General features: G+C 47.8%; 1 protein-coding gene across 1 annotated transcript; it reads right to left on the bottom strand.

Moving 5' to 3' along the window:
• Positions 1–237: 237 nt before the first annotated feature.
• LOC134296850 (zinc finger and SCAN domain-containing protein 2-like) lies at positions 238–10,765 on the bottom strand. The gene is made up of 3 exons (XM_062972815.1): positions 10,271–10,765; positions 4,898–5,020; positions 238–2,780 (listed from the first exon to the last, which is right to left on the bottom strand). Exon 3 carries the CDS (start codon positions 2,495–2,497, stop codon positions 1,184–1,186), a length of 1,314 nt encoding a protein of 437 aa, XP_062828885.1. The 5' UTR covers positions 2,498–2,780; positions 4,898–5,020; positions 10,271–10,765; the 3' UTR covers positions 238–1,183.
• Positions 10,766–13,116: the final 2,351 nt, after the last annotated feature.

Below are 13,116 nucleotides of genomic sequence, written 5' to 3'. Positions count from 1 at the left end.
TTTTTTCCTTCCAAACTAAACACGCGCAGCTCCCTCGGCCATCCCCTATAGCTCTTCTCTGGAGACATTATATCATCTCCATATCTACCTTGAATTGTCCTGCCCAGAACTGGACACAGGGTTATTCCAGGGGAGGTCTCATCAAAGTATAGAACAGAGTCGACTAAAATTTACCCGGATCTAGACATCACCCTCCCGCTGGTACAGCCTAAAATCACATTGGCTTTTCAAAGCTGCTGTATCACACTCGTTTTAAAAAACAATATTTATTCAAAGACAAAAAGAAAAACATACCCAAGCCCATTTAAACAAATTACAATTTTGGTATTTAAAAACAATATTTTTACACAAATAATAATTTTGATACATTTTTTTGGAAAAAGGACTATTTAACAAATATAAAGGGAGCAAGGACACACACCTGCACAATTAGAACAAAACTGACACTAGTCTACAAAACTCTCACCCACTATATGATTTCTATCTCTATTTACTCTGTTTCCTTTCAATGCTGTTCTATACTTCATCAATTTAGTTAATGTGTCCATCTCAATGGATTCATGAATCTTCATCGATCATTGTCATCATTCTTTGTCCTCTATTCTCTACATTTAAGGAGATATGCTGTGTATCCTGATGGACCCTTTGCCAAAGGTGGGATTAAACAGTCTCATATCCAGAAAGGGTTTCACTCTACGCAGGGATAAGTACACACAAAGCAAGGCTGGTGGTCTCCTGTTCCAGGGCTCTCTCGGTATAAAGTCTGAGGTTTATTAAACACAAGACAAGACCATATTAACTTATAGGAAAATTAAAGTTTTCAGTCCAGACGCTATACTCCTATTGATGCAGGACAGAATCCCATTGGCTTTTTTAACAGCCGCATCACATTGTTGGCTCATGTTTAACTTGTTGTAAACGAGGACTCCAAGGTCTTTTTCACATCTACTGCTGTCGGGCCAGGCATCATCCCCCATTCTGTATCTTTGCATTCTGTTTTTTCTGCCAAAGTGAAGTATCTTGCATTTGTCCCTGTCAAACTTTGATGGGAATGCGGATTCCACTGTGACTGAGGCGCTTTCCCCATTCCATGAATGTATATGGATTCTTCCCTATTTGGGTCCTTTGATAGGAATGCATATTGTTAACTCTGACTGAAAATTTCTCCACATTTTATGCATTTCTATGGTTTCTCCTCTGTATGGGTCTTTTGATGGATATGCAGACTTTTACTGTGACTGAAGCACATTCCACATTCCATGCATTTATGTGGCTTCTCCCCTGTGTGGGTCCTTTGATGGGAACGTAGATTGCCACTGTGACTGAAGCTCTTCCCACATTCCATGCATTTATATGGCTTCTCCCCTGTGTGCTTCCTTTGATGGGTACGCAGATTGCAACTCTGTCTGAAGCTTTTTCCACATTCCATGCATTTATGTGGCTTCTCTCCTGTGTGGGTCCTTTGATGGGAACGTAGATTGCCACTCTGATTGAAGCTTTTTCCACATTCCATGCATTTATGTGGCTTCTCTCCTGTGTGGGTCCTTTGATGGGAACGTAGACTGCTACTCCAACTGAAGTTTTCTCCACATTCCATGCATTTATGTGGCTTCTCTCCTGTGTGGGTCCTTTGATGGGAACGTAGACTGTCACTCCGACTGAAGCTTTCTCCACATTCTATGCATTTATAGGGCTTCTCCCCTGTGTGGGTCCTTTGATGGGAATGTAGACTGCTACTCCAACTGAAGTTTTCTCCACATTCCATGCATTTATATGGCTTCTCCCTTGTGTGGGTCCTTCGATGGGAACGTAGGCTGCCACTCCGACTGAAGCTTTCTCCACATTCTATACATTTATAGGGCTTCTCCCCTGTGTGGGTCCTTTTATGGGAACGTAGACTGTCACTCCGACTGAAGCTTTCTCCACATTCTATGCATTTATGTGGCTTCTCCCCTGTGTGGGTCCTTTGATGGGAACGTAGATGGTCACTCTGAATAAAGCTTTCTCCACATTCTATGCATTTATATGGCTTCTCCCCTGTGTGTGTCCTTTGATGGGAACGTAGACTGCCACTCCGACTGAAGTTTTTTCCACATTCCATACATTTATATGGCTTCTCCCCTGTATGGGTCCTTTGATGGGAACGTAGACTGCCACTCTGACTGAAGCTTTCTCCACATTCCATGCATTTATATGGCTTCTCCCCTGTATGGGTCCTTTGATGGGAACGTAGACTGCCACTCTGACTGAAGCTTTCTCCACATTTCATACATTTATATGGCTTCTCCCCTGTATGGGTCCTTTGATGGGAACGTAGACTGCCATTCCAACTGAAGCTTTCTCCACATTCTATGCATTTATAGGGCTTCTCCCCTGTGTGCGTCCGTTCATGAACAGTAAGAGAATGTTTCCTATCAAATTGTTTCCCACATTCCATACACTGATGTAACTTCTCCCCTGTGTGTGATCTAGGATAGGGTGGTGAAGGACTTGACATTCTTTTACAATTATAATTCAAATATCATGCCAGGGGTTCACAGATATAACCTCCCGAACAGCAGTCTTTGTATTACTTTAGCCTTCTGCTCACTTTCAGCAAGCGTCTCTTTCTTCAGCACAATCTTATTTCCCCCCTTAATTACACAGCTTGAAATATATTTTTCTACTACTTATTTTTTCTTCTTGTCATTGCTGTGTATCTTGAAGTTACTTTAGACTTACAGCACTCCTCGGGCAAAGCTCTCACAAGGTGATCTTCGCAGAACTTGTTCAGAAGTTACCTGCCAGAGAAAGAGAGGAAATCTCTTCAGGAGCTGAACAGAGAAAGATCTCATGAAACATGAAGCACAAGACTCATGCTATAACAAACCCAGGGGAAGAGGGAAGGTGCCCAATGCCTGGTGACAAACATTTTAACACTTGCCCAACAATGAACAATCCCTCCTTAGGTACAAAGGGGACAGTGCCCAAAGATTCTCTGCATCAAATAAAATAAAACCCTACTGATTAAACTCCAGCAATGCAGCAAAGCTGCAGGTGAACAGACTGTGAACTGTGGACATTTCTTTTTGTGTTTCATTTATTTTTGGCATCTTTAAATAAATTAAATAAATCATTATTACAGTAATTTATATAAGGCCGAACACATATCTCTAGAAATGATAGAAATAAATTACTGTAATAAGAAATAAATTACTGTAATAATGAGCCCCCGGTGGAGTAGTGGGTTAAAGCCTTGTGACTTGAAGGTTGGGCTGCTGATCTGAAAGCTGCCAGGTTCGAATCCCACCCGGGGAGAGCGTGGATGAGCTCCCTCTATCAGCTCCAGCTCCATGCGGGGACATGAGAGAAGCCTCCCACAAGGATGGTAAAAACATCAAAACATCCGGGCGTCCCCTGGGCAACGTCCTTGCAGACGGCCAATTCTCTCACTCCAGAAGTGACTTGCAGTTTCTCAAGTTGTTCCTGACACGAAAAAAAACTGTAATAATGTTTAAAAGCCTGTTGAATACTGATATAATTAATTAATATTTTGTCTTCATGTCGTATCTTAACAATGAGTCCCCTTCTGGGTAGAGAAAGGTGGGGTAGATAGCAATAAAATTATATTATTGAGGCATCAGTAGGTTAAATGTTTTTAAATATTTACATACAACTGGAATTTAAGATTTAAGGCTGCCCAACTCTGATTAAATCATTATTCTAACCTCCTTCAATGTAAATTTGCTTCCAATAATCACCATAGCTTATTTTCAGTATACATTTTGGGGGATATGCTGTGTGTAAAGGAATAAGGAAAAGTGGAAAAGACGAGCACCGAGGAGGAGAGGAATGTACGTACTGCGTCAAGAGGAGGAAAGGAAGGTGCACACTGCGTTGAGAGAGGAGGAGAGGAAGGTACACACTGCACCAAGAGAGGAGAGGAATGTACGTACTGTGTCAAGAGGAGGAAAGGAAGGTGCGCACTGCATCGAGAGAGGAGAGGAAGGTGCACACTGCGTCGAGAGAGGAGAGGAAGGTGCACACTGCGTCGAGAGAGGAGAGGAAGGTGCACACTGCGTCGAGAGAGGAGAGGAAGGTGCACACTGCGTCGAGAGAGGAGAGGAAGGTGCACACTGTGTCAAGAGAGGAGAGAAAGGTGCGCACTGCGTCGAGAAAGGAGGAGAGGAAGGTACACACTGCACCGAGAGAGGAGAGGAAGGTGCGCACTGCGTCAAGAGAGGAGAGGAAGGTGCACACTGCGTCGAGAGAGGAGAGGAAGGTGCACACTGCGTCGAGAGAGGAGAGGAAGGTGCACACTGTGTCAAGAGAGAAAGGTGCGCACTGCGTCGAGAAAGGAGGAGAGGAAGGTACACACTGCACCGAGAGAGGAGAGGAAGGTGCGCACTGCGTCAAGAGAGGAGAGGAAGGTGTGCACTGCGTCGAGAGAGGAGAGGAAGGTGCGCACTGTGTCAAGAGAGGAGGAAGGTGCGCACTGCGTCGAGAGAGGAGAGGAAGGTGCGCACTGCATCGAGAGAGGAGGAAGGTGCGCACTGCGTCGAGAGAGGAGAGGAAGGTGCACACTGCGTCGAGAAAGGAGGAGAGGAAGGTACACACTGCACCGAGAGAGGAGAGAGGTGCACACTGCGTTGAGAGGAGGAAAGGAAGGTGCGCACTGCGTCGAGAGAGGAGAGGAAGGTGCACACTACACCGAGAGGGGAGGAAGGTGCACACTGCGTTGAAAGAGGAGAGGAAGGTGTGCACTGCGTCGAGAAAGGAAGAGAGGAAGGTGAGCACTGCACAAGAGAGCAGAAGAGGAAGGAGAGCTGGGTTGCTGTGCGGAGAGGTGAGGGTCCTGGCAGGAAAGCACCCAAGTATAAGCTGAGGATGGCTTTTTCAACTCCCAAGTCCGCCTCACCTTTCTGCACCTGCTGGTTCTTTTCCACTTCAGCCTGAAGCTTCTTCTGCCACTCCCACCCTGCAGCCTCCCTCCTTTCGCAGGACAGCCTTCTCTGCCGGGGGAAGGGTCCGGGTTCTGAGTCTGGAGCCATTTCCAAAAAGGACAAAGCAGTCAAAAAGGGCAACCATAGTTCAGCAGATCAGTAGTAATAATAGTAACAACAACAACAACAACAACAACAACAACTTTATTTATATCCCGCCACCATCTCTGAGGGGGACTCGGGGCGGCTCACAAAACACTCAAGGTGTGACACAAAATACAACAAGTGCAAAATAAAACATAGGTAATAAAGAGTCAACACAACATCATAAATTCACAGTACCCTCTGGTAAAAACAATAAAATACAGCTATTGCTGTAGATAAAACAGCAGTATTTGACCTCAGAATAGTAAAGTGCTAACAAAAGAGTCTAAAGGTCCTCATATGTATTATAAGAGAGTCTAAACATGAACAAAGGCTTGTCAGAATAGCCAGGTCTTTAAATGTGTGCGGAAGGTTTGGGGGGGGGGCTAGCATGATCTCACTTGAAAGGGCACTCCAGAGCCAAGGGGCCACCACTGAGAAGGAAGGCCCTCTCTCTCGTCCCCACTTAAGATGGAGGTGGGACCAAGAGCAGGGCCTCCTTCTCCGGTCGATCTTAAAGCCCATGCCGGTTCATAAAGAGATACGGTCTCGAAGACAGGTTGGACCCGAAGCGTAAAGGGCTTCATAGGTGATAACCTGCACTTTGAATCAGGTCCGGAAATTCATTGGCAGCCTGTGGGGCTGCTTTAATAGGGGCATGGTGTGCTCCCTATAACCAGCTGCTCTTTGTTACACTGTCAGCACTTACAGATTATTCATGAAGCACTTGCGGCCTTTTACTGCTGCAAAGAGAAATATGGCCACCTGCCAAATAGTAGAGGCTCCTCCTTTGGGGCTTTTAAGCAGAGGCTGGATGGCCATCTGTCAGGGTACTTTGAATGCAATTTTCCTGCTTCTCGGTAAAATGGGGTTGGACTGGGTGGACCACGAGGTCTCTTCAGACTCTAGGATTCTATGCTCCATTGCCCTTCTGTCATGATCAGACAGTAGAGAGCTGCGAGACCAATTTAGGGTTCTTCCTGGGCAATTGGTGAGTAAAGGGGATATTAGCCTTGAAGGAGAAAAGGAAGAAAGGGGAGAAGGGAGGGAGGGAGGAAGGGAGGTGCCAATGACACAAACAACACAAGGTGCCAATGACACAAACAACACATTCCCAGTGCAACTGGCATCCCCAAAGCACACTTCTGAAGGAAACTAGCACATATCAAAACATAGCGTGTGACCATCCAAGTGCCTTGATTTTCCTTGACTCACACATCTCTCTCTCTATCTATCTATCTATCTATCTATCTATCTATCTATCTATCTATCTACCGTATCTATATGTTTGTATTTATTTATTTATTTATTTATTTACTGACTGTTTTTATATACCACTTTTCTCACCGGGGGAAGGGGGGGGGAACGGGACTCAAACTGGTTTATAACATAATCATGGGAAAAATTCAATGCCTAACATACTTATAAAATAAGATGACAACAAGGCTGATCTGAGATGGCTTTAAACAATTGATTTTAAAGTCGAAATAATCTGATTTTAGTTTTTGTGTATTTTTATTTATTTTATATTCCGGCATTATGTTCCGGCATGAGTTTTATGTTCCGGCATGAGTCCCTTTCATGGTGGGAAGGGTGCAATATAAATGCTTTAAATAAATAATAAATAAGTAAAACCAAATCATAAAATCTAAAAAAGAAACATAAGTATTCATTAAAATCAATAAGACCATTAAACATAGATCAATAAGACCATTAAACATAAAGATATAAACATTTAGACATGAGAACATAGAATTAAAACACCTCATATAAACATTAAAATTACATGATCCAAAGCTGTAGACCGGGGCCATTGCAATGGTCAATTTCACATTTGCCATATTTATATCTTGCACCGCATAATACTGTATGCATATATGTACGTATCTGTGAAAGAGACACACGCAAGGCTGTTCCTCCAGAAGAGCCCCTTTCTTTCCTTCCTTCCTTCCTTCCTTCCTTCCTTCCTTCCTTCCTTCCTTCCTTCCTTCCCTCCCTCCCTCCCTCCCTCCCTCCCTCCCCTGCTGCAGAATAATAAGGAAGATAAAAGGCACTGGCTTCAATTGAAGCAGAAAGGCCTTCCTTAGCCTGCCCTGCAAAGGTTTGCGGGTCCCACGTTGTGGCTCTTTGTGTTGGGGGACCGGGGGTCGCTTCCGGCTCTTATCATTAGACAGATTAATTGTTAATGTTAGAGAGAATGTTTCATAGGTCAGTTTCATACAGGAATAAGACACACGATGCTTGTGGAACCTGAAGCACCGACCGGGAGGCAGGTCACAAAAGACAGAAGAGAGGAAGGAAAGAAGGAAAGAAGGAAGGGAGGGAGGGGAGAAGAGAAGTCTTACTCCCAGGGCAGCTGGCCTCCCTAAAGTACAGTTTTGAGGGAAACAGCACATTTGCAAACAAAGCGTGTGACCAGGCACATCCAAATGCCCTCATGTTCACTTACACACAAACACACATATCTATTTATCTACCTACCTATTTATATGTTAGTATTTATATATTTACTAGCTTGGGGACCCAGTGGTGGCTGGGTTATTAGAAGAAGGCATTGTTTATTTTGGAACGTTAGGTAATATCCTAAGTTTGGTCCAGTTTGGTAAGGGTGAACTACAACTCCCAGATGTCCAGGGCAATCGCCTCTAAACTCCGCTTGTATGCACAGTTGACCATGTTCGGTCTGTGAGCCATGTTTGGTCCAGATTCATCATTGGTGGGGTTCAGAGGGCTCACGGAATACATGGGAACTATAACTCCCGGAGATAAAGGTCAGTCACCCCCTAAATCCACCAGTGTTCCCAGTTGGCCATGTTGGGTCTGTGAGCCAGGTTTGGTCCAGATCCGTCACTGGTGGGGTTCAGAGGGCTCACGGAATACATGGGAACTATAATTCCCGGAGATAAAGGTCAGTCACCCCCTAAATCCACCAGTGTTCCCAGTTGGCCATGTTGGGTCTGTGAGCCAGGTTTGGTCCAGATCCGTCACTGGTGGGGTTCAGAGGGCTCACGGAATACAGGGGAACTATAACTCCCGGAGATAAAGGTCGGTCACCCCCTAAATCCACCAGTGTTCCCAGTTGGCCATGTTGGGTCTGTGAGCCAGGTTTGGTCCAGATCCGTCACTGGTGGGGTTCAGAGGGCTCACGGAATACATGGGAACTATAATTCCCGGAGATAAAGGTCAGTCACCCCCTAAATCCACCAGTGTTCCCAGTTGGCCATGTTGGGTCTGTGAGCCAGGTTTGGTCCAGATCCGTCACTGGTGGGGTTCAGAGGGCTCACGGAATACATGGGAACTATAATTCCCGGAGATAAAGGTCAGTCACCCCCTAAATCCACCAGTGTTCCCAGTTGGCCATGTTGGGTCTGTGAGCCAGGTTTGGTCCAGATCCGTCACTGGTGGGGTTCAGAGGGCTCACGGAATACAGGGGAACTATAACTCCCGGAGATAAAGGTCGGTCACCCCCTAAATCCACCAGTGTTCCCAGTTGGCCATGTTGGGTCTGTGAGCCAGGTTTGGTCCAGATTCATCATTGGTGGGGTTCAGAGGGCTCACGGGATACATGGGAACTATAACTCCCGGAGATAAAGGTCAGTCACCCGCTAAATCCACCAGTGTTCCCAGTTGGCCAGGTTGGGTCTGTGAGCCAGGTTTGGTCCAGATCCGTCACTGGTGGGGTTCAGAGGGCTCAGGGAATACAGGGGAACTATAACTCCCGGAGATAAAGGTCGGTCACCCCCTAAATCCACCAGTGTTCCCAGTTGGCCATGTTGGGTCTGTGAGCCAGGTTTGGTCCAGATCCGTCACTGGTGGGGTTCAGAGGGCTCACGGGATAGAGGGGAACTATAACTCCCGGAGATAAAGGTCGGTCACCCCCTAAATCCACCAGTGTTCCCAGTTGGCCAGGTTGGGTCTGTGAGCCAGGTTTGGTCCAGATCCGTCACTGGTGGGGTTCAGAGGGCTCAGGGAATACAGGGGAACTATAACTCCCGGAGATAAAGGTCGGTCACCCCCTAAATCCACCAGTGTTCCCAGTTGGCCATGTTGGGTCTGTGAGCCAGGTTTGGTCCAGATCCGTCATTGGTGGGGTTCAGAGGGCTCACGGAATACAGGGGAACTATAACTCCCGGAGATAAAGGTCAGTCACCCGCTAAATCCACCAGTGTTCCCAGTTGGCCATGTTGAATTTGTGTGCCAAGTTTGGTCCAGATTCCTCATTTGCTGGGTTCAGTGTTCTCTGAACACGGGTGAACTATAACTCCTGGGTGTCAAGGTCAGGATGCAGATTTGGCCATGTTGGGTCTGTGTGGCAAGTGAGCTCTATTTTTAATTATTATTATTAAACTTTATTTGTACCCTGCTAGCCTCAACACACAATATAACAATACAAAACAAAAGGCAAATTAAAAACACTTAAAACAGTATAAACAACAAGCAATAAACAATACGCTAAAACACAATAAAACTGGGCCGGGCCAGAGTAATGGGTACAAGATTAAAAGTGCTGATGTGACCGGTGATATATAGGCTTCTAGGGCAAGTGCAGAGTGCGATATACGATCTTAGTTCTAATAAAGTGCTTATGGGACTTGGTATTGGAGATTTCCTATTAATCTGGGAAGGCACATTGGAACAGCCAGGTCTTCAAGTTCTTTCTGAAGGCTGCCAATGTAGGGGCCTGTCTGAGATCCTTGGGGAGGGGGTTCCAGAGTCGGGGGGCCACCACGGAGAAGGCCCTGTCTCGTGTCCCCACCAACCGCGCTTGCGACGCAGGCGGGATCACAAGCAGGGCCTCTCCAGATGACCGAAGTGAACGCGTGGGTTCGTAGACGGAGATGCGGTCACGGAGGTAGGATGGTCCCAAACCGTTCAGGGCTTTGTAGGTAAGCACCTGCACCTTAAATTGGGCTCGGAAAATAAATGGCAGCCAGTGGAGCTCCAGGTGCCTCGTTGGTGAGATTCAGACTGGAGGGCCGAGGGAGGGAGGGGGCGGGGGAGGTGCAGTCCCTTCAGGCCCCGGGCCTTCTTCCCTCAGGGGCGCCCGCCCGCCCGCCTGCCTGCCTTCTTTCCCTCGGGAGGAGACCAGGCCACGCAGGAGGCCCCGGGAGGTCTGTGCGTCTCTCTCTCTCTCTCTCTCCTCCCCATCCGGGAACAAGGCCTTGGCCTGGCTCCCCTCCCCTCCCCCCCCTCCTTCCACTCACCCGCGCGAGGCTCCCGAGGAACACGCGAAGAGTTGGCGCCTCTCCCTCGGCTGGGCCCAACCGGAAGCGCCCCCTCACTTCCGCCCGCGGAGGCCCCCCTCCCCTCTGCCTGCCTGTTTCCAAGGGATCGGGGCGGGGCTGGCCTTGCCGTGACGTCACCCTGGGGGCGGAGGCAGGCGCCCAAAGAGAGGCGGGGCTTGGCCTTAAAGGAGCAGCACTGCGGGAAGGACCCCCACGAGGCTGTTCCTCCCGAAGAGCCCCCTCCCCGCCTCCCTCGGCCTGGGGGTCCCTGGCAGGGACAGGCCTGGTGGGGAACTCCACGTAGAGGGAGGGAGAGGGAGGGGGGGAGGGGGGGCTGGCCCTGCTCGGGGGTGCCAGAGAAGCCAAAGGGAGGGCAGGGACTCAGCCAGGGTTGGGGGGAACCTCAGAGAGGGATGCTACTACTCTCTGATGGGCAATGCTTAAGAAACTATCCTAGAAACAAATGGCATCATTGCGCTGAAGGGAGTTTTCCAGCTGCCTGCCCATGTGCCAGAAGCATTCTCTCCTGACGTTTCGCCCACATCTATGGCTGGCATCCTCAGAGGTGGTGAGGTCTGTTGGAAACTAGGCCAGTGTGGTTTATATATATCCCTGTGGAATAATGTCCAGGGTGGGAAAAAGAACCCTTGGCAGGTAGAGGCAAATGGGAATGTTGCCATTGGCCACCTTCACTAGCATTGAATGGCCTTGCAGATTCAAAGCCTGGCTGCATCCTGCCTGACCTCCCACAGATAGATACACCTCTCTTGCCTAGGGATGCCTGCCATAGATGTGGGTGAAACGTCAGGAGACAATGCTTCTGGATCATGGCCATACGGCCCCGAAAACTCAGTGCAAGGCAGTCATTGCAGCCATGAAAGCCTTTGACAACACAACGCATCATATCCATGTCTGTCTTCTGTTGGGCAAGGGACAGCCCAGCGAGTGCCAGACCCACAGGCTCCGTGGCCAGAAGGTGTGTTTCCTTCCTCTGGGGCAGAAGAGGCACCCCACTTTCCATCCCAAGTGGCTGAGCAGATTTCCGTCGCAGCCTGGCCGGACTGGGAGGGCTCAGAAGGTGAGGAAGGGGGTGCTGGGGTGGGTTCGGGGGACACTGTTGGGAAGCGGCTCAAAACCCTGGGGGGAACTTGCAACTGCTCCCCAAACTTGATCCAACGAAATTCTTTAATAAGCACATGGAGTGATATTTTGGGGTACGCTGTATTCCTATTGTATCAAATATCCTGTGAAGGCACATGTCCCCGTCCGTCTCCTCTATTGACATACAACCCTATCAAACCCTGTCCAATATCCCTCTAGCCATCTCCCAGGCCTGGACATGTCATCCCTTCTGTGTGAGAGTGACAGGCAGACAATCCCTTCTTCAGGAGGGCTCTTTGGCATTCTTTACCTGGCCACATATGTCCAGAGGTTTAGGATTCCCAGGGAAGGCAAGGCCAAGCAAGGATGACTAAATTAGCCTTTCCAATGGGTACCCGACCCCCAGGATATGTAGCATCATCACCTTGTGTCTTCTGGGACTGGCACTTTTGTCTTCTTTGGAATTAGACATTAAGTCAGTCAAGGACTCATCTGCATTCCCACACCATCACCTTCATCAGTTTTGCGCCCTCCACAGGTCTCCTCACAACTGAATGGACTCTTAAACCCTCCCAAAATCGTCCGTGGTTCTTCCTGCCGTGGGGAACCTCTCCTTCCAACTGTGACACGAAGGGAACCCCCACCAATCATGGCCCGGATCCTGGCTGGCTCATTCCACAGCCAATCAGGAGGGAGGCATGGGAGGTCTGGATATTGATTGATTTATTATTACATCATTTCTACCCCGCCCTTCTCACCCATCAGGGGACTCAGAGCGGCTTACAATATACATCAGAAACACAGTTTACATCAGATTAAAAGTCTTCCAAGATTAAAAAATTACAATAAAAATTAAAATATACCTTAAAAACCTGCATCATTGTACATTTAAATATACATTTAAGGTGCTTTTCATGTCCAGGTGGGGGTCTGTCAAGGAGTCATATATTCATATCGCGATTCTGCTGCTACTCATGCTCAAATGCCTGCTCCCATAACCACGTTTTTGTTCTCTTTCAGAAAGACAGGAGGGCGGGAGCCTGTCTAATTTTGTTTGGGAGGGTGTTCCATAGGCGGGGGGCCACCACTGAAAAGGCCCTGTCCCTCATCCCCGCCAGCCGCACCTGTGAACCGAGAGCAGGGCCTCCCTGGAAGATCTTAGATTCCGTGATGGGTCATAGCGGGAGACACGTTCGGACAAGTAAGCTGGGCCGGAACCGTTTAGCACTTTATACCTGTGCAAGTGGATTGAAAGTCATCTTCTTTGCTTTCAAACCCAGATAACTTTGTTCTCTGTCCGGGCCGATCTGATTTAGTGGAGCCTCACCAGGTATAGACTCACTATATGTGGTCTCTACTGAAATCACCTCAAAAAGAGAGGACGTGGGAATCCAATGAGAAGGGCATCTGGGCCCTCTCTCCTCAGGAGGCCTAAGACCCAAAACAACCCAAATTCCCAAAATCTATAAACAACCAGGGTCTCTCTTTATCTGGCCTCCTTAGGTCTTCCTGTGGGGAAGGATTATGGGAGATACAGTCCAAAGAAGTAACTTTGGACTAATAATAACATAGGATTCTTTATTACATTGTGGACATTGGATTAATATATACCTGATCAACCTGATCAACCACTGCCATCAGAATGACAAGTAAACATTAAAGTCGTGGCAGATACTCAATGCACATTCTCCTTGTTTCTTTCTAAACCCTTCTCTATATGGATG

The sequence above is a fragment of the Anolis carolinensis genome, chromosome 2 (genome assembly GCF_035594765.1).
Source record: "Anolis carolinensis isolate JA03-04 chromosome 2, rAnoCar3.1.pri, whole genome shotgun sequence".
Lineage (NCBI taxonomy): Eukaryota > Metazoa > Chordata > Lepidosauria > Squamata > Dactyloidae > Anolis > Anolis carolinensis.
This window is presented reverse-complemented; position numbering and strand designations above follow the sequence as displayed.

Bases quoted from the DNA above. Each gene is read 5' to 3' on its own strand.
- LOC134296850 (XM_062972815.1), bottom strand. From the start codon at position 2,497: ATGTCAAGTCCTTCACCACCCTATCCTAGATCACACACAGGGGAGAAG.